At 42.4% G+C, this 20183-nt stretch overlaps 1 protein-coding gene across 1 annotated transcript; it reads left to right on the forward strand.

Moving 5' to 3' along the window:
- Positions 1–205: 205 nt before the first annotated feature.
- Positions 206–19172, forward strand: FAM159A (family with sequence similarity 159 member A). The gene is made up of 3 exons (XM_017805322.1): positions 206–400; positions 8179–8318; positions 18694–19172. Exons 1-3 carry the CDS (start codon positions 219–221, stop codon positions 18912–18914), a joined length of 543 nt encoding a protein of 180 aa, XP_017660811.1. The 5' UTR covers positions 206–218; the 3' UTR covers positions 18915–19172.
- Positions 19173–20183: the final 1011 nt, after the last annotated feature.

The raw sequence follows: 20183 nt of genomic DNA on the forward strand, positions 1-20183 counted from the left end.
CATTCCCTCCCCTCAGGGCGCGGGCGGCTCCCGCCGCTCCCGCCTTGTGGCGACCCCGGGGGGGAGTGGGCGCGGCGGTTCCCGCCGCCAGCGCAGCCCCCCTGCCCGCCCAGCTCCGCCCGCCACGGCCGCCTCTCTCCTCTGCTCTCCTCTCCTCTCCTCGCCTCCCCTCCCGCCCGGGCGCCGCCGAGCCGAGTCGCCGGGCGGGCACCGGCACCATGAGCGCCGAGTGCAGCAGTTACCTCAACGCCGACAAGGTGCTGGTGAGCGGGTTCAGCTGCCCGCGGGCGGGCGGCGACGCCCGCGCCGTGTTCTGCTGCGGCTTCCAGGACGTCAAGTACTGCTGCGATGACCCCCACAGCTTCTTCCCCTACGAGCACAGCTACATGTGGTGGCTCAGGTAGGGGCGCGGCGGTGCCTGCCCGGGGGGGAGGCTCCGGGCGGGCCGGTGAGGTATTTGTAACCGGGCGCTTTCAGGCTGCCTTTGTCCCGCCGAGAGTAGCGGGAGAGCGGCATCTTCAGCCCGGAGAGACTTTTGCTTGTGCCGGGGTGGTTTCTGAAGGAAACAACTCGTGGTCTTCGTAAAGGAAGCGCTGGGAAACGCTCGGTGCCTCTGGATGGAGCATCTCGAGTGTCCCCCGCCCTTCGGGTGTGAGGGGAACAGCAGTCTCGGGGCCCGAGCGTGTAAGGTGCTGCGGACATAAAGTTCCCGATGACTTCAGCTACTTTTCCATGTGTGGTAAAGTCAAGCACTGCGTAACTTTCCACTTGAAACATGACAGATAATCAGCCTGGTGCTCTCCCGGGGCAGTGCGAGGGTCCGCCTGGCTCCGGCTGTATCTCCAGCAGAGAGGAGAGCTGCACACAGCCAGGCCGGCTGCTCCCTGATTCCCCTCGGGCTCCTCAGCATCCACGCTGGCAGTGTCAGGATGTTGGTACACCTCTGCATGATGCTCTCCCTGTGTTTCTTATGGACTTGATATCCTTGATTTTGTCAAATCCCTTTCTGGGCTTGCTTATAGCATCTGCTTCTGCAGCCCTGGTGGCAGCCTGCTGTTTAAAGATACAGACTTTTATCTGTTTTATATTGTTCCCCACTAGTTTTCTGAAGTGCTCTCTACTATTAGTATTGTGAGATTTGGTGAAAAGCAATCACATGTTCAGTTTATGCTTGATGTTTAAAATTTTATTTGCATTTGGTGCATCGGTTCTCAGCTTTCACCTCTCTGAGCTGAACAGCCTTAGTCCTTTTGGATTATCATTGGGGCAGGTGCTGTGCCCCACTGATGGTTTTAGTTGCGTCTCATCCATACTGTTTTTCACTCCACAGTGCTGCAGTTGCATGCTCAAGGTGTGGGTATGGCAAGGTTCTACAGAGTGGCAAAATGCTGCCTCCAGCCTTGCTCTGAAAATTCTTCCTCTTGGCCAACTTTTTGTTGATGTCTTCGACTGCTGGTTCACATTGACTCTGATTTCAATGAGCTGTCACTGATGACTGTAAAACTTTCCTTGAGTTCAGAACTGCCAATTCTGAGTTCATTGCCCTGTAGGCTTGGTTTTGTTTATACATTGTAATGTTTATACATTATGTTATGTACACTGAAACTCATCTACAACACTTTTGCCTGCTCCCTCAGTTTTCCTCAAGTCTTCTAGCATTCCTTGCCCTCGTAGCATTTGATCACTTCTAGGGACTTAGGATCATCAGAAACTCAGATTTCATTCTTCACTAGGTTATAGATGAAGATACTGAAGAAAAGTCAGTCTCAGTGACTTTTCTTTACACTGAAAAGAGCCCACCTAGCCTCGTGCTTTGCTCCTTATTCTTTTAAGTAGCCTTAAATCTGTAACAAAACCTTTCCCTAAGCCTGTGTCTGTTCAGTCTTTTAAGCCACACCTTCAGTGTGGGGCTTCGTCAAAAGGTTTTTTGAGACATCTAACTCTGTCCACTGGGTTCCTCTGTCCATCTGTCTACTGACACCTCATAGACTCCAGCAGGTTAACAAGGCAGTGTTTTCCCCTCGTAGAAATGCTGACTCTTTTATTAAAGATTTTATGTCAGAAAGCTGCAAGTGCCAGCAGCTTCCTCTGGGCTGAGTGTGGTAAGGAGGGGGATGGGAGTAGTGGCTTTGCCATCAAAGGACCTGTCCCTCATATTCAGGCAGGGTGAGGGGGGGCATCATGACCTGGGAATAATAGCCAGGCTCAGATTCAGCACTCAGCACCCTGACATTGTGTTTACCTCTTGACTTGATTTTTTTTTTTTTTCTCACCTTTCTGTCTTGCAAGGGGTGGAATTCAGGTCTGTAGTTCCTGGGTTCCCCTCCAGAGCCCTGTTTCAGGTTGGAGTTATACTCCCAGGCTGCCAGACCTCTGTTAGGGTGGCCTTGTGTGATGATGGGGTGCACACCTGGGCCAGCAGTTTTGCAGTTTTCACATGTGAATTCCTTCAGGGCTCATGAATGAATGCTATCCAGTACTGTGGGCTTATTCATTTAATTTGTCTAATATTTAACATATTATTATTTAAAATCTATTTTCTCTGCTACAAGGAGTGGGTTGAATATGGGGATTCCCCAGCCATTCACCACTGTGGCTGACACAGAATTACTCAGCTTCTCTGATGTGAGAAGATGTCTCCAAGTGTCCTTTTTTACACTTATCAAATACTGTTTTAATGTTATATGATATTTTTGCATAGTCTGATGTTTTGATCACAGTAAACCTTCTCAAGTACTGAAAGATTAAGTTTAAAAGGTTTTGCTTTTGCATGTAGATGATATGCTGCAGTGAAGACTGATAAAGCTTGATCTTTTCTGAAAGTACCTCCAAGAACTGAATCCCATCAGAGGCTTTAATGAAGCACCTCTCTGAAGGGTCTTTCTTTACAAAGATTTTCTAGAGTCTGAGAAGTGACTTCTTAGCCTCCACCTAGGTCAGAAATTTGGGCCCAAACTTTGAAACCTAAGGACTTTTTTTTTCTTCTTCTTCTTTTCACAGTGGCCCTAAACTGCTGAAAGGACTGAAGGAGGTTGCCATTGCTGGGGTTTTGGTTGTGCTTAACTTCTGCCATAACTATCTATATCCATTGCAGAAAAGAGGTGAATAAATACAATTTACCTCTCTAAGCAAAGTTACTGAGTGGTGAGAATTGAAATTTCTGTTTTCGTTATAGTTTTCAGGAACAAATCAGATAACTTTTAGTTACTAACACACTGATAATGTTACAATGTTACAGCACTTTGAAAACTGTATACATTTGCACATGATAGTTCCATTAGGAGTTTGAGGAAAACATAACAATAACATTTTTTGGCTTCTCAGAATGTTTTGGTGATCACTGCCTTCCTTGTCTTTGTCTCAGGCAGTTACTTATATCGGTTTGTAACAACAACATGTTAAAATAATCCTTATAATGCTTCTTGCAACCTTTGAAGACACACTTTTAAGACTTAAAACCCTTAAAACTATACAAGAGTTAGCCAAACTAGCCAAGGTAAGTCTGGAGATGGAATGTACTGAGAAAGGGAATGGAAGCTCTGATGGGGTAATTGTTTCAGGTTTTGCTTTACTCCAGAGCTTTAGGTTCCTTCTTCTAAACCTTTGCTTGATTCCCCCCATGAGTTTGAAAGCAGTGACTGAGTGCACCACAAGTGGTTGGTGATATTTCAGGGATTGTTTCAGTTTGGTGACACACCAGGTGGAATTTCAGGAAACTATGCATATTCCTTTTGTGTTTTTCCTGCTGTGGGAGAGGCATTGCCAGAGCACTCTGTAGCCAGCTCTGACGGCAGCAGGTCATGGAGAAGCCAGCAGCCTGGGCAACCTAAAGCAATAGTCACTTGCAGGCCTATGCTATTGCTTTTATTTTCTTGCCAAATCTCTACTGCCTGTACTATGTTTAGAACCAGACACTGCCCTATCCCTTAGCAACATGGAACCTTCTTTTCCCATTCCACTCCTGCAAAAACTGTGGTATTTGACAAGTGCATCCTAACACCCGCTGTACTGGGAGCTGTTGGACAATCATAAATAACAGACCTTTGAGCAACTCTGACACATTTCATATTTTCACCAGAATTTATTATATGTAATTAATATTATTCTTTCTTGTGTGGTTTTTTTTTTCTGCTATTTAAAATGAAATAATACGGTATCTTTTTTTTCTCTTTGTTAGAATGTATCTCTTGAAAAGCTGACCTCAGCAAAGAAGAGCGAAGGGTGCATTTTTGTTCTCTTACAACAGTCAGGAGCCCATGGAACAGGGAAGGCAACATTAGGAAAAGGCAGGGGTATGCAGATTTCACCAGAAGGTTATGCAGCATTGGAAACAACAGAACACAGATGCTAAAAAAGTCTAGTGAGCAAAACACTGAGCAGCTCAGCCTCCAGAGCTGTGTGCTGTGCACGTACATGCAGTCATCACATCTGCTTTGCCTCCCAAGCTGAGTGGAAGGGAAGAAATGCTGAACATGTAGTATTTGTACTGAACTGCTGCAGTTAAATTCAGCCTTTTTGTTTCTCATTGTTTTAAAAGATTTTTAGAAATTTTTTTGGCACTCTTTGGTTAAGTTTTATTTTGCAAATTTAATGGCATCTGTCAGTATCAAATAGAATTATAGCTCCATTCCAAAGCTGTATCTTCTTAGTTTCATATAATAACATATATTTGATTAAAATTTTGTCAGGCCACATATAGATGTTGTTCAAAATGCTTTATTAATTCATACTCTTGACCTAATTCTGAGGCCAAGCTTTGCTTGGCTGTACAGATCTCCAGGAGTCTGTTTTGGCTTTCCAAAATAGCAAGTCTTTTGTTCCTCTATGCCCACTCTTTCAGTCTCTTGAGTATATTTATCTGTTTGCTTTGCAAATACTACAGACAACACGTCACTGCAACAATGGCATTAGGAACATTTGATTCACTGGGATCAGATGACTCATGAGCTTCCTTTTAGTGTACCAGTGGGCAACACCGCATCTGCTTAGCCAATATTTAAAGTTTCCCTGGCTGTTCTTGGTGTGGATGGACTACTTTTATCAACTAAAATTAACAGTGGGTGTGTGGTGCTGAGCATCCACCGACAGAAATGTCGATGACCCACTAAGCAGCTCCCTGGACAGCAGCCTGGGGAGCCCTGGGGAGGCTGCTGGCAAGTGGAGCCTCTGCTGAGCAAAGCCTTTGGCTGTGCTGCAGGCCTGGATGTGGCACTTGGTGTAACTGTCATTGAAGTGTGTGGTGTGGCTGTATCTTTATTGTATGTGGAAAGTAACTTGGGAGAGTTCTGTTTGGATCTTCTAGCAAACCTAACATTGCTCACGTTCAAAGCATTGAGCGAATACTACCAGGCCTTCAATGCCATTTTTATGCTTGATCATTGGTTTTGTGTTGGGTGGGTTGTCACTGCAGAGGTTTTCACTTGCTAATGGGCCACAGCTGTGGGCAAGAAGGACTTTTTAAATTGCTTGTTGAGTGTCTCTGCTGTCAGAAGACTGATCTTGAAGATACACCCAGAAACCTGTAGATGGTTACCATGTGGACTGCTGAGGGCTTCAGACAGCTCATGTTTAAAGTAAAGGCTGGAAAATAGCAAAATGCTTTTAGCGAGGGCTAAGTTTGTTTTCGATAACAGCTTTAACTGCAAAAATAGAAAGAAAAGGTCCTGGTTAAGAAACATCAGTGTTTAGAACTATGGAAAACACTAAATTCTGCTGAATTAAATAAATTAAGAAATAACCACCCATTCCCAAACTTTAACCCAAAATTAATCTTAAAGAACTTAACCACACCTTTTAAGTGGGTTGATGGCTTCAGCACTTTGACAACACTTTGGTATTGAAATATTGTATGTTTAAAAAGAGTAAGTACAAATTGAATTCTGATTTCTGACTCATTTAGGAAGTGGAATCCAGAGTGTCTGTTTGGTTTTATGCTGCTGATCTCCATGTTTTGGGTGAGATCTTTTCACGTTGCTGCTGGAGCACGACAAACACTTTTGGTGGCACACACACTGTGATGTCTTTAACCTGGAGAGTTCTTCAGGAACTGTTTTTCTTTGTCACTTGTAACTCCCAAAGCATCTTACCCAAGTTGTGTAGTGATGCTGAGGGTGCATTGTGCTGTACATTACACAACTGTGCTGTTAATGTCATCTTCTACAACTGCATGGAGGAGAGCTACAGCTGAGAGGTAACAGATGCCTGAAGAGAAAAACCTGTAATCACTAATATGTGCTTGATCTCTTCAGCTTTAGGACAGCTGACTTTGCTGAGTGTTTGGATAGTGGTGAGCAACCTCCTTAGTACTCCACTGCAGATTGTAATTTAAATGGAATCTTACAACAGAGCTTGTATTTTTGAAAAAAAAAAGCACAGATTCGTGTTTCTGAAGAGCTTGTTTGTATTACTTGGTTCAAATGGCTATTCAGCCTCCTGTAGTGGTGTGTATTTCTTCTGTTTTATCTATTTGGGTCAAGGTGTTCCAAGTGAAAATGCAAAAATAAGGCCAGAACCCCGCTGAGATCTCTGACTGTAGGGTCATACTCGGATTCCATATTAAGCAGAATATTGCTTGCCTGCAGATTTTGTTTGAGCCAAAAAACAAGAAGGAAAAATTTGCTTGATATGTGCATATATGCACAAACACATAACGACACCCTTGTTCATGCAGATGATAAACACCATGACAAATCTTCAGAAGGGTAAAGCTGTTCTTTTCCAGAACTGGTCATTTTGCTGATAACAAATTATTTTATTTATGCTAAAGTGGAGCTAAATGTTGCACAAACCTCATTAACGAATCTGACCAGTAACTCATGATAAAGTCATTCTGATATCTGCTGTTCTCATGCTGATGGTTTTAAGAGTTTCTCCTGTGGACAAATCTGTCTGCTGGTGCTGTGGGAGCTCGTGGAGAAGCTTTGTAGTAGCTTGAATTTAAAATTCATAAAAACATCCCAGGGCACAGTTCTTCCTATATCTCTGCAAGGCCACAGTAGAGCTGACTTCTCACTGATAGCAGTGATATATAAAGGCATATTTATGACTAGAGGATGGAGCTGGTAGAATTAAGAACATTCATTTATCTTCTCTCCTTTTGACGTCTGTCCAAATCGTAAATAGAGCAGCAATAGAAGGATTCTCAATCCTCAGACCCTTCATCTGTGACCAAAAGGCTGCTGTTTAATTTCACCAGAAGTCAGCACTTTGACATGGACTGTAGAATAGAGGACTGGAACACTGAAGGCATCAAAAGGCCCAGGAGGGGATAGGAAATGATAGTTAGACTGTGCTGTATTGAGGCCTTTATTTCATCATGAGCATTTTATATTAGGAAAAGACTTGAAAAGAAGGGTTGGAAATAAGGAGAGGTTTCTGTATATACATACACTGTCTCACTGTGTGCCTGTGGGAGATGTATAAAGTAACTTTTATCCTGCAGGAGTAGTATCTTGATAAAACCTACATACTACTGTATGTTTGGCCTGAGAAATAAAGTTCCTGCTTCTTTGGTGCCTTTGATATTGTGTGCAAACTAATTCAGCTTTAGTTTTCCTTTTACCATGACAAAGATCATGGGAGAATTTCACTGGTTTTAACTGGAGATTTATTGCATTAAAACAAAGGCACACCAGTGATCACAGTACTCTGTCCTGCTCTCCAGAGCTGCTCACAGAATTGAATAACATGGCTTGCATGGGTTTTATACAGTAAAAATGGCTTTTCAGACTGAAAATACAGCTTGAGTAGTCATGTTGTTTGAGCTGCCCGGAGCCCTAGAATCCCTCTCTGTGTGTGCATGTGATATTACGCTTTTCTAGGAATATGCACTGCACCGAAGAACTTTTTGATTTCTGATGTCAGTTACTGCATGACATTACTTCTGATTTTCATAAACACACTTTCAGTCAGACTCAGCAGTAGCATGCATAGGGAACAGGAAATGTCACCAAGGGCCAGATGTTCAACTCCTGTATAATGACATTGACCCTTCTGAGGATAATGAAATAACTGCAGTTTGTGCAGTTTAAGTATTGAGCTCTAAACTTTTGTTTACAGGAAAATACACAGTCAGTCCCATGCCTGAGTACAAGTAAACTCCAGACATCATCCTGACCGTTGTTTTAATGGTTATCCCAGGCTGTTTGTACACTTAATTTCTTTGTTTTTCTCTCCTAGTGTTGGAGCACTCGTGGGCCTGTCCATAGCAGCAGTGGTCCTCTTTGCTTTTATCATCACTGTGTGTGTTCTCTGTTATTTGTTTATCAGCACCAAGCCACGCAGCAAACTGGATACTGGTTTAAGCTTGCAGATGGCAGGTAAGACCTGTTGGTTTTGATGTACATAATCACCTGCAGAGGAAAAGTCTTATTCTGTCTTTAAATGGATGTGGAGAAGTCCAACAGTGTGTATTTTCTTTCTGATGGGGACCTCAAGATGTAATGGAGCTGTCCTGCTGTTTTACCTTCTGTGTGAAATCTGGACCAAACTCAAAACATTTAACATGAGCTCAGTATATTTTACTTAGTTAGGCATTGGAAGTTGAACAAGTTGAAAAAGGGGAATAATTCTTGGGAAAAAAGTCCCCTCACCTCCAGTTTTTTTAATTTGTTATTTTAAAATGCTTCTCTACCTCCATGGCAGTAAATGACAAATGAGTTACTGTAATTTAGCCTATTATAGAGAGTAAACCCCCTCCTGAGTGTCTAGTTAACACAGTCCACTTCATACCAAGTTTCCTATGTCTTATTTTTTTCTCCAGAGGATGTAGGTTTTGGTCTAAAAGTAGTTCTTTGGGCCATCAGGAACTGCAAAGCCTCCCTTTGGAGCTGTGTAAGCTGAGCAAGCTGCTGAAATGAGTGTCGCACATTCAGCAAACTGCTACTAATCTGCAAATTGAAAACTTCACACTTGTCCTGGAGAGAGAGTGGAAATAAGACCTGCTACCTAGAACAGCCTAAATAAACTCTTGGGTGGGATGAACAAAATGCTCTGGTGCTCCAAGATGGTTGTGTCCTAATTATAGACTGCCATTATGCTTTTCAATGTGTTGCTGTTCAACTTCTTCCCTCAAGTTTTCCTGCTATGACATCAGCTCTTAATCCACTGCCAGGACAGCAGTGCTGTTCTCCTCATGCCTTGCATTTTTGTGCCAGACATGTTTGGCACATGGGGAGCTGGGAAGGAGGCAGGTGCTGTTGCAGCGCTGCTGCCACGCGATTCCATCTTTCTACACCGAGTTGGACCCCGCTGCAAACCCACGTCCTGCTTGGGCATTAGAGGTATTCCTCTTTTCCTGTCATGAAGTGAACAACATCCCAAGCTCCCCCACTGATGACCCAGCATTCCTGCAGGCATCCCATCTCACGATTCCAAATGTTATGAGCCCAGGAAGCTGGGAGATCTTTGCCTTTTCCCAGCCATCTCCTGTGTGCTTTGGAGCTTTGTTCAGGCTCCGTTGCTTTGCATTTAAACACCGCTTTGGCTTTGCTCTCATCCTGTGTTTTTCACTTTTATTATTCTGCTTCTTTGGCTGCTCTGAATGACAATTATTTCACATCTAAGCCCTGATAGCTTTAGCTGTTCATGAGATGGGCTGCTGGAAATTGAAAGCCAGTTGCTTTGCCTGTGAAATGCTGAAGGATGTCACTGACAAGCCTGAGTGCTTGTTTTCATCATCCTTGGGTTTCTTTTGCATGGGAGTCATGCAAGGTCTGAGTGTCTGAGGACATGACTAGGTCTGAGTGTCTGAGGGCATGACTGGTTAGCTGCTTTCAGGCCTGGGGAACAATGAAAACAGCCTCTCTCCTCCTCTTCCAGTTCTTCTGAGATCTGAGCATAATCATATCTAGACAATAAAAACGAATTAAAAAATTAAAACAGTTTTTAGAAGCTTCAGGAAACTGCAGGCCTGGGGACCAAGAGTTTTATCTGAACTCAGTTCAACCCAGCTTTTTCTAAACTAGCATAATCTTACCTTTAGGTGAAGGCTGTGTGGCACATTAGGTGTTGTGCAACATCTGTATCCCTGGAGCATTCAGAGAGCATTCATTTCTGAAGGCAGTATTTTTTATTGTGTTCAATTTCATGCATAATACATCAGCTCAGTTAGAGTTTTGTACTTCATTAAACATACAATTGATTATTGTATGCCTTTCCTACCTCATGGAATAGTTAAAGTTGGTCATGGTTCTGTGGGCTCATCCAAGATCCCCTAAAGAAAGAAGTGGAATAGTTGAATTTTTACAGAAATAGTTTCAAGATTGATCATAAATTTAGCAATAAAGTGGATGTGAAGCCTTTATTAAAGTTTCTGATTCTGCAAAAGGCAGATCAGCTGGAATTTGCCTCTGTTTAGTCTTGGACAAATGGTCTTCAATAACACCAGCCTCTCCTAGTGCTATTACAGACTGGGTTCCTGAGTTAACTAAGGATGTTTTAGCCCTAGCAAAAATTAACATTTTAATCTGAACCCTGAATTTCAAGAAAAATGAGCTCAGTCACTGGTATAGAGAAGGAAGAACCCCTTAGATGTAACTGGAGTTACACAGTTCTATTTGTAGTATCATAGTGTAGAGTGCAGAGTTGATCCCTGATATGCAAGAGAGTCTGAACAGGCAAATGAGAAGACCCTGCATTTCAAGGAATTGACAGCCTCGTGTCTTGTCAGATCAAGTATTTCTCAGTAAAAAGCAGCAATGTACTTTATTACTCTTTCAGTGAAATCCTCTCCTTTTACAGACAGTCTCAGCTCTTTACACCTTGCTTTTTCATGGTTTGCACTCTGCTTACAATGTGAGGTTCACACAGGCTTTGGCTTGAGAGCTGATGTTCTGCCTTGCCCAAGTGTCAAAGGGCTTCTCAGCTGTTCCTCTCTATCCTCAAAGCTGCCTTGCTGAAGTAGGGAGATGCTATAACCCCTCTCCCAAGAGACAGAACTGCAGGGAACTGTAATATTTTTAATGCTTTGTGTCAGTTTAGACATTAATGTCCAGTGGAATTTTGAAGAGACATCACTAACCAGAAGACCTTTGTCCTTTTGCTTACATTACCTCTAAAAACCAGCTCTAAGACTGGCTTGACACAGGAATTGAGCCATGCTTTTTGAGACCAAGACTACTCAAATCCTTGGAGCATACTTCCTCTTAGCATAGTAAACTTGCTTTTTAATTATACAAGTTGTTCTTTAAGCTCTTTCTTTGCTCTTTAAGCTCTTTCTGAGAGAAAGGATTTTTCATTGAACTCATTTTTTTGATGTTGTTCTTTCTCCCACTTGAAGGCTGGAAAACTATAATGCTGGTAAAAAAAGGTGCCAAAGAAATCCATACCCTGAGCATTCAAACATTATGGATTTGTCCAAGGTAGAAGGGAATTTGGCCATATGCTTTGTTCTTCTAACCAAAAGCTTCTCTTTATTCAAAAGGTTTATCCCCTTCAGAATGTAGGGAACTAAGAAGTCAAAAGATTGCAAGTGTTTCATTAAGGCCGAGTGAATAATGCTGGAATATCCCCCAGTGCTGGAGACAAGGAGGGCTGAGGAAACATTGCCTAATTGTCAGGAGAGGAGGTAAACAGGCAGAAAAGGAGGAATCTAAAGGCACATCTGCTCAGCTCTGGGGAAAGATGCATACATACTTCCCTTGGGCAGGCAGCTGATGGGAGAGGAGGGACCATCTCTGCTGGCTCCTTAGGATGGGCTTTGCCATCAGAGGTATAAAAGGTAGATAGAGACTCTCCACCTTGGTGACTTAAAAGTTTTCAAACATATTTTCTGAGTTGCCCCTGTATTTCTTCCTGTATTTCTTCCAGATCTGGGAAGACCTTTGAGGTGAGGTGTTCCGTACCACTGCAAAGCAAGAATAGCAAATTGTATTTTATGATGGTAACTGGCATTTTCCCTTAAAACTTAGCACAGGAGGACCTCTGTAATGCATTCAGAGTCAGACAGCAGGGACCTTTGGGTTGGAGTGTGAAGAGAACTGTGACCTTGTAAATTAATCAGAAGTGCTGGGAAAAATGTGCTTTAATAGAAGTTATTAATTTCTTGTTCTTGCAAAGCAATGACATCATAGTATGCAAAAGTTCATGGTTTCATTTAATTAAAAGGAAAAACTCAGCTTGAAAAATAGCCAGATGACCTTCCTGTCCCTATTTCTCTCCTTAATTAAAGATTCCTCATGGGGCATGATGCAAATACTTGAGATATTCAGATATTTTGATGAAAAGGTACCGAAGTCTCACACATTCCTCTTCTTAGTTCAGTAATATTACCTGACTCTTGGTTCTGAAAGCAGGTAGCTGCTGTCTGAATTCAGACACACTGCTTGGCTTTTGGAGTGTGCACTGATAACTTTGCTTTCCAGGTTTATCAATAATGGCAACTACATGCTCTTCTGGTAGCTGGCCTTAAATTTTCCCCAGTCAGGCTACTTTTGTCTTCAACAATCATCTGCCTCAGATTTGTATGTGGGGAAAAATCAGCCAAATGAGCTCAACTGTTCAAAAAAAAAAAAGAAGAGATTTTCTGGTTTGGACCTGGGAATTCAAATTTAGTGGAGGGTACATCACTAGGAAAGATTAAATTTGGAAATGTTTTTATTGGACTCCTTAGCTTTTAAATTTCCGAAACCTTCTTGTAGCAGTGAGATTTTTGAAGCTCATTAAGTCAGGTTTTTTACTGCAAAGATACCTATAGCTGGTGTAGGCTTCAAAAATAAGGTGCCTTCCTCTATAACTGAGTAGAATTTTTTTTTTTTTTTTTTACTTTTTCTGTTTGTTTTTTATCACAGCTGAAATAACTCATGTAGTTGGTTTCAACTGAGATCTTGGCTTAAATCCCATTTTGACATCTTTGAAACCAAACTGCATCTTGTTCAATTCAAATAAAATAAAGTGCAACTTTCAAAACACCTCAAAACCAAATAATTCCTTTGCCCAATTTGCTTTGTGTCAGGTGCTTGTTTTTTTAATTAAAATACTAGTATTTTAGACTTTTCTTCTGTTTTGGATTCAGGGAACCTGTTTTTTAATCCCTTCCCCATACACTTTCTTGGACAGAAGTACCCTGCCCTGTTAAGCTTATCTTTTCAATTCTCTTTGTTCTTTGTGTTGGCCCAAGCAGTGGAAAAGTGGAAAATGAGGTCCAAGACAGTGTTGGGCTGGAGGGTGTTGGGAAATATAAGGAAACTTGGCTTGCGAGGAAGATTGATGAGCTCCATGAGGAGACTTAGATGAGAGGAGGGAGCAGGGAGAGGTTTGGAGCTGGTAGATAAAGGAGAAAACTGCAAGCACCTGAATGTGCCAGGAGCATGTGGAAAAGGCTTGGGACTAATGGAGTTGAGAGCAGCAGAGCAGGGAGACAACAATTCCAGAGGGGATGGAGAAAGCCTTGGAGGACCAGGGAGTGGAGCAGTGACTGTGGGGGGGGGCTGGAGAGCAGGGTCAGGCTGCTTGGGGACATGGAGAGGGAGCCTGGAGGGTGGGAAGCAAGTGGAGATTTAGGGCAGTGAAAAGTGAGAGGAGGGACTCAAAGTATGACCTGTTGTTCATGGATACGGGAAGTAGCGTGGGAAGCATGGTAGCAGGAAATTAGGGTGGGAAAACAGAACGAGGAAAATGGGAAAGGAATGAAAGAATGAATATCAGGTAAGAAAGAAAATAAATTGAGTTTAAAGTGTGGTCAGGAAAGTCCTTCTAGAGCTTTGCTTTCCCAGCTGTCAGCAGGTATCAGTAATGCTGGCAGAGCATCTCTTGTCCCTCCCTGCAGGGCTGCCTTTGCTTTAGTTATTCTGAGCAGTTGGGCAAACTCGAGTTGTCTGCACTGAATCCAAAGATTCCAGCCATTCTGCTCCAAGCAGGTGTCTGGATCAGTTAGCCAGTGGAATTGTAATAAACTATTACTTACTTTAACCTGTGAAGTTGTGCTCTGGAAAACGTTTGAATGCTACTAAGTGTCAAAAGCAAAAGCTCAAAAGATGGGAGTTGCCAGAACTACAGATTTTCTGGGCAACTGGTGAAATGCCTAACTAAAAATGGCTTTATTTGCTCATGTCATCACTTTAATCTTTCTGTCAAACATGGGTAACATTTCTTTCATGCAGAGAAACCTCCTCACACACACACACAGTGCTTTGGGCTCACTGGGTGGAAGGTGCAGTGAAGGCAGTAGTGATCCAAACTGATCACGTTTGGAGATGAATGAAAGTTTGAGATTTCTGACTTACTTTCTTGAATATGGGATTTTTTTCCCATGCAATTTCTTGTAGCAGACACTCTGATTCCCTGCTATAAGTCCTACTTATACCACAGTGCTGCTACATTAAACTGCTCTTCCCTTTGATGTTTATTCCTTTTTAACACAAGCATGCTAATAATTGTAGCCTCCTGGAGGCTCAGAAATGGAAAGTGGAATGGTTTTGATCTATCCTCTAAAAATTGTAGAAGATTCCAGTAACTGTGTTTTTTCTAGTGCAGTGGGCACATCTGTGTATTACTACTCGGAACTAAAAGAAGAAGAATGCTGTTAGTTCTACTAAAAATGCTTTTGTTTTACAGACAGTGAAACCAGAGGGAGTTCAGTATGTTAAAAAACAGAGGCACTGGATGGATTCTACCAATGCTGTAAAGAAAATAGGTACTGTGAGAACACTTATTTTCATCTTACTCTATTGTATTTGTATATTCTTTACTCTGTTTTATATGGATTCCATAAAATGCCATGATTCTTTCTTTTTAACTTTCTGAAAAGCAGTGGCAACTGTCTCTGATTTATTTATACACTGCCCTGATGCTGCCCTTGCACAGGGATGTATCTGCAGAGACTTGGACACAGTCCTTCCACAGACAAATCTCTTCCTGATTTACTGGTACATGAATACTCCATCATGGTTATGTGCCAGAGAAGATTATATTCCCCTTATGCTGTCTTTGTCCTTTCCCTGATGCTGTCCTGGATGCACCAGAGCTTATACTAAGGAGGCAAACACTGTAACTTATTCAGAAGAATTTCTTTAGTGATGAACTGCTAGAAAGACTCCTGTGTGACAAAGGGTGAGAGCAGTGAGGTGTCTGCTGGGCAGTTTAGTCATACTTTGCTTTGGGGGGGATGCCACCTGTGAGTGCTCAGTCAAGTCTGACAGAGAACTGGAGGGGGTTACCTTGGCAGAAACTTGATAAAAACCAGTGCTGAAATCCTGTTTAAAGGTCATACTGCCTATGACACAGACCATGCAAAATAGTATTTAAAATGTATGCCAGGAGAGATGAGTTGTACTTCAGGCTTAAGAGGAATTTATCAATAATGCAAAGGACTTCAGGTGGCATGAAACACACATTTTACTTTCTGCAGGGGGTGAAAGCTCATAGCTAGGCAGGCACAGAATGTGAGAACAGCTGCGGATCAGCAGTGTCTGTCACAGGAAAAATAAGAGGTCCCCCTTGCTCAGCAGGTTGTTCTCAGATAAGCAGGAAAGAGAACGTGTCAGGAGTTCCCTACTTCATGTATTTTCTCTTGTACCCTTAAAAAAAGCCACCCTCTGCATCCCAAGTGCCAATGCACCTTTCTCAGTGCTCTTTATGGGCACAATGGGTTGGTTTGGGCTGCTGGTCCTCATAAAAATACTTCAGCGTAACAAAATTCATTTCAAAACTCCCAACCACCTCCACACATTTTTTTTCTGCTGTTGCAAATGAAATGGCTTGTGGGAGAAAAATGCCATGGGAAGACTAAAATGGATCCTGCAGTCAGAAAACCGTCTGTAGTGAGAAAATCCAAAAATATCTGAGGCAGGTGCCAAGTACTGAGACGAGCTGAGGTCTGGGAATGTGGCATTGCCTTCTGAGGGCCATGAGCCTCTCACTTCCTCATGCTTCTGCTTGCCTGCCTTCCACTGTGGCAGAGAAGCTCCTGTTTCTGGGGTGCCCTGAAGTGCAGCCTGCAGACCACTGTTGCTTCCAGGGAGAGAGAAACAGGGAGAGAATGAAAGGCCAGCTGGAAAGGACTTCTCTAGGGTTTGAATGCGTGCATTATATAAAGACAAAAAATTTAGAGCCTTTTTTTGTGCATGAATTACCCAACTCTTTGTGTTGGCAAAATGAGGCTGGCATTATCATGAAGACTCAAAATACCTGAGACCTCTTTTGGAGCTAAATCCAGGAAAACGACGTCCTTAGCCTGTGAGCCTTTTTCTTCCTGGTCCACAGTGGAAGAGCTGGAAACTTTACATGAAAAGGAAAAAGGAGGCAAAGATCTTCTCTGAACCTCAACAGATAATATGGTTAAGTGTTGGTAGAAATTCCAGGTCTCAAGTTGCTTTTTGTCCTCTGCTTTTCACCTCTGCTGGTTGCAGATTCCATGCCCACACCTGTCATGGGGAGCCACTCCACACCGCAGTGTTAAGCCAGACTCCATCACTTTCTACTGCTGTGAGAAAGCTACAGGTGCCAATTAGATTTGATTTAGCATGCAGAATTCCTCTGCCAAATTCATTGGGTTTTAATTAGGAACAGGACCCCTGTTACAACTGGTGTGGTTCAACACACAGTTCAAGTTTGTTTGTGTGTTCTTTTCCAGCAAAAGGGCAAACACAGCTTTTAGCTTTAAAAAGGGAAAGGAGAGGAACTAGGCAGCTGGAGGCATTGCTTCTAACTTAGATTGATAACATATTGCATTATTAAACAATTGAGTTACGCACAAGAAAAATGTGACACAGATTTCATGAAGACAAATCACGACCAACCAGTGTAATTTCTCTCTTTGTCAAGGTAATTTTGCCTATCGGATAAGTGAGAACAAGTGGCTATGACTACAGATCTTTATGAAAATGCAATCAAAGAGAAGTTTTCAGTGACTCATTCTCAAACACATTTTTGGAGGGAAGAAGGATGTCTCGGTGCTGTATCCCAGATCAATAGTAAGAGCTTGGCTGAAGGACTAAGGAGGATATGTAAAAAATTTATGAATGACACCACCTTGGGAAGGGTTGCAAGACTCTGGGGCAAAACTACCTTTCAGAATTATCTCAGTGCCCTGGAGAAGTGTTCTGAAATAAAAAAGGTGAGATGCAATAAAAAAGGAGAAACCAAATCCTCAAACATACCTAAGGGAGAATAGTTGACTAAGTAATAAAGAAATGCTTCCTGATGTCCAGTCTAAACCTCTCCTGATGCAGCTTTGAACCATTCCCATGCACCCTATCACTGGATACTAGGGAGAAGAGATCACAGAATCACAGCATGATTTGGGTTGGAAGGGACTTTAAGCTCATTTCATTCCAACCCCCTGCCATGGGCAGGGACACCTTCCACTAGACCAGGTTGCTCAAAGTCCCATCCAACCTGGCCTTGAACACTTTAGGGATGGGGCAGCCAGTTTCTCTGGGCAATCTGTGCCAGGGCCTCACCAATCTCTGCCACGTTCCCCTCCTCAGGAAGCTGGAGAGAGGTCACCCCTCAACATCCTTGTCTCCAAACTAGACAGGTCCAAAGTCCTCAGGCACTGCTCATAGGACATCCTTCCAGCCATCCTTCTAGCCCTTTCTCCAGCTTTGTTGCCCTCAATGTTCTTCTTAACTTGTGGAACCCAGAACTGCCTCCTCTATTCAGTGTGAGCCTTACCAAGGCTAAACAGAGTGGGATAATCCCCTCTCCTGACCAGCTGGTTAGTTGGTGTTTATCATGCCCCAGGCTGGGGTTTGCCCTCTTGGCTCATCCTGAGCCTGCAGTCAGCCAGATGGCAATCCTGGGGAGGGGACAAATCTGTGTTTTTGTGTATGTCTCACGTTTTCATTTAAGTTGGTCAGGAATGTACAACCATCTTCAGAGCTTTAAGCAGAAAAAAAATCCAGAATCTACAAAAGGCATCACTGATAATTTAGATAAGCATCATTCCTCTTAATGAACGAGTACTGAAATGATGTTCTTTGCTGGTTAGGATGCTCTTTGCTGCCAGTTGCCATCTGCCTTGAATCCAAAATTTCATGCTTCAGAACTTCTGTCAGTAGCTGAATTAGCTGAAGTTTTCCAGCCAGACTTCAGTGCATGTCCATTGTTTTGCATATCCAGAAGAGCATTTGCTTCTAAACCCATCTGTACCAACAGCTGTTGTGCTTCACCTCGGAATCAATCCTCCTTTAATGAGCAGTAGAGTAATTTATTTGTAAAGAAATTTCTCAAATGTAGTTTGGAATATATTCTGGTGTCTTTCAGGATTAAAGGCACACATTGTGAGTATGTCTATCATTAAAAAGAAATTAAATGTTTGGTTTAATGTAGGTATTAGTGATGCATTTTCCACAAGGCACTGCACAGAAATGTTAGATGAATGACTCTGTCTGCTAAGCCTTTTTTTTTTTTTTGTTTTAGCCTCATTTTGCCTCGAGCCTTTGCCACAGGCAAGGGGAAATCCTCACTTTCACAGCATAGGAGCATCAGCAGAGCTACCCATCCACATACACCCCCAGAGGAGGCATTTAGTGTTCCATAGCTGTAGTAATGCCCTTCAGAGGTGTTCTTCACATCATAAAGGTTAGGAATAGAAAGATGTACTTGGAAAGAAGTAATGCCAGTGAAATGGATTGAGCTGTGTGGTTTGCTCTGGTTTTTTTGTAGGATCTTCTTATCAACTCTGCTAAGCAGCAGAGGAAAAAACGCTTCCCATCTTCAGTCTAGTTCTAAACTCTGATTGGTATTTTGCAGATACAGAGCTGCATCCTTCACAAGGCCCCCACCAGAACAAGCTGCTGACAAAGCCAAGTGGCTTCAAGAGATTTCCTAAGCTGCAAGGATGGACTGTGACTGAGAACCTGACTCACTCTTCCAGAGGTGTTTCCTGGCTATTACAGCCACTGTGGATAACCAGAGGCCAATCTGAAGCTGTGCCTGCATATGTTTGTGTATGGTTCTGTACTGAGAAATAGTATGTTTTGATTTGCACATTCCAGCTACTGCTGTCAGTCGTTTTCATGCAAGTCGTTGTCTTTACCCTGTGCAATCCCAGTGAGATGACACAGTTGTCAAGCAGAGCAGAATTTGGCACACCATGTTGACCAAGCTTTATTTGAAGCTTTCCCTGTGTGCCATCTTAATGTGGTGTCTTCATGTCATGAACACGGTTGTCTTTAGTCCAGTGTGACTGTTGGGTGCACAGACCAATGTGAAAGCAGTACCTCAATAAAATCTGGCACTTGTGTTGTATTTTTAGTAATTGATCATTTCCCCCCACCTTTTCTTCTTCAGAAGATCCTCACGAATCTGGAAATTATTTTGACAGGAGAATTCCAACAAAAGGTGAAGATAGTTAAGAGTGAAGTTTTGCAGGGAAGTTCTGGTTTTAACTGGAAGCAGTATACACTGAAATGACTTGAAATAAACATCCACAATTGTTTTGCAGATTCTGCATCAAAATACGTTGGAATATTTCTTGTGAAGCAAACATAAAAATTTTCAAGTAGTATTTCAACTTGGAGCACTAATTTGTGAAGTGTTGCATTCCTTCAGGTAATCAAAGAGCTCTAATTGCACATTTTATTTCCCCAGAAGTCTCAGAACAACCAACACAGCCTTAACTGTCATATTTGAGTTTTCAAGTCTTTCAAGCTCTCAGTCCTGAAATTATGAACGTTAATGATAATGATTTTTTTATCTTGTGAGAATTCTTTACGGTGAGTGATGAAAAGAATTTCAAAAATATTTAACCATGCTATTGATGTTAAGGCAGTAGACAGATGATATCTTCCATTTGCAGGTGAAGCCTGAAATATTTACTTACCATGTCAGTTTTTTCTCTGGTTATACTTCAACTTTTTAAGATAAAATCCTTGTCTACTCTTTGGGAGTGACAGCTTTTTGTGTGATAGTCCTTGAAAATTAAACTGTAGCCATCTGGTATTATGCATCAAAACCCCAAAGTGCTTCTGATCTAATCTACTCTTGTGTGAAATAATACACCAGTGCCTGCAAAAAAAGTAGAGAATATGGTGAATGTTCTTTCAATAGCTGTTTGCATATAATATCTCAGTAAACTGGCATTTGCCACTGCAGCCTTCTAGAAAATTGAAACCACATTGGATGCACAAAGAAAGTATTTTTATAACAACTGAACATAAACCTGATCCTCCAGCCTCATAAGTTTCTTGATTTGGGCTGTCAAAGAGCAGAAGGGAAAAGGATTTATGATTTTTGCCCTG

Source organism: Lepidothrix coronata, unplaced genomic scaffold, assembly GCF_001604755.1.
Source record: "Lepidothrix coronata isolate B3197 unplaced genomic scaffold, Lepidothrix_coronata-1.0 Scaffold12, whole genome shotgun sequence".
NCBI classification, from domain to species: domain Eukaryota; kingdom Metazoa; phylum Chordata; class Aves; order Passeriformes; family Pipridae; genus Lepidothrix; species Lepidothrix coronata.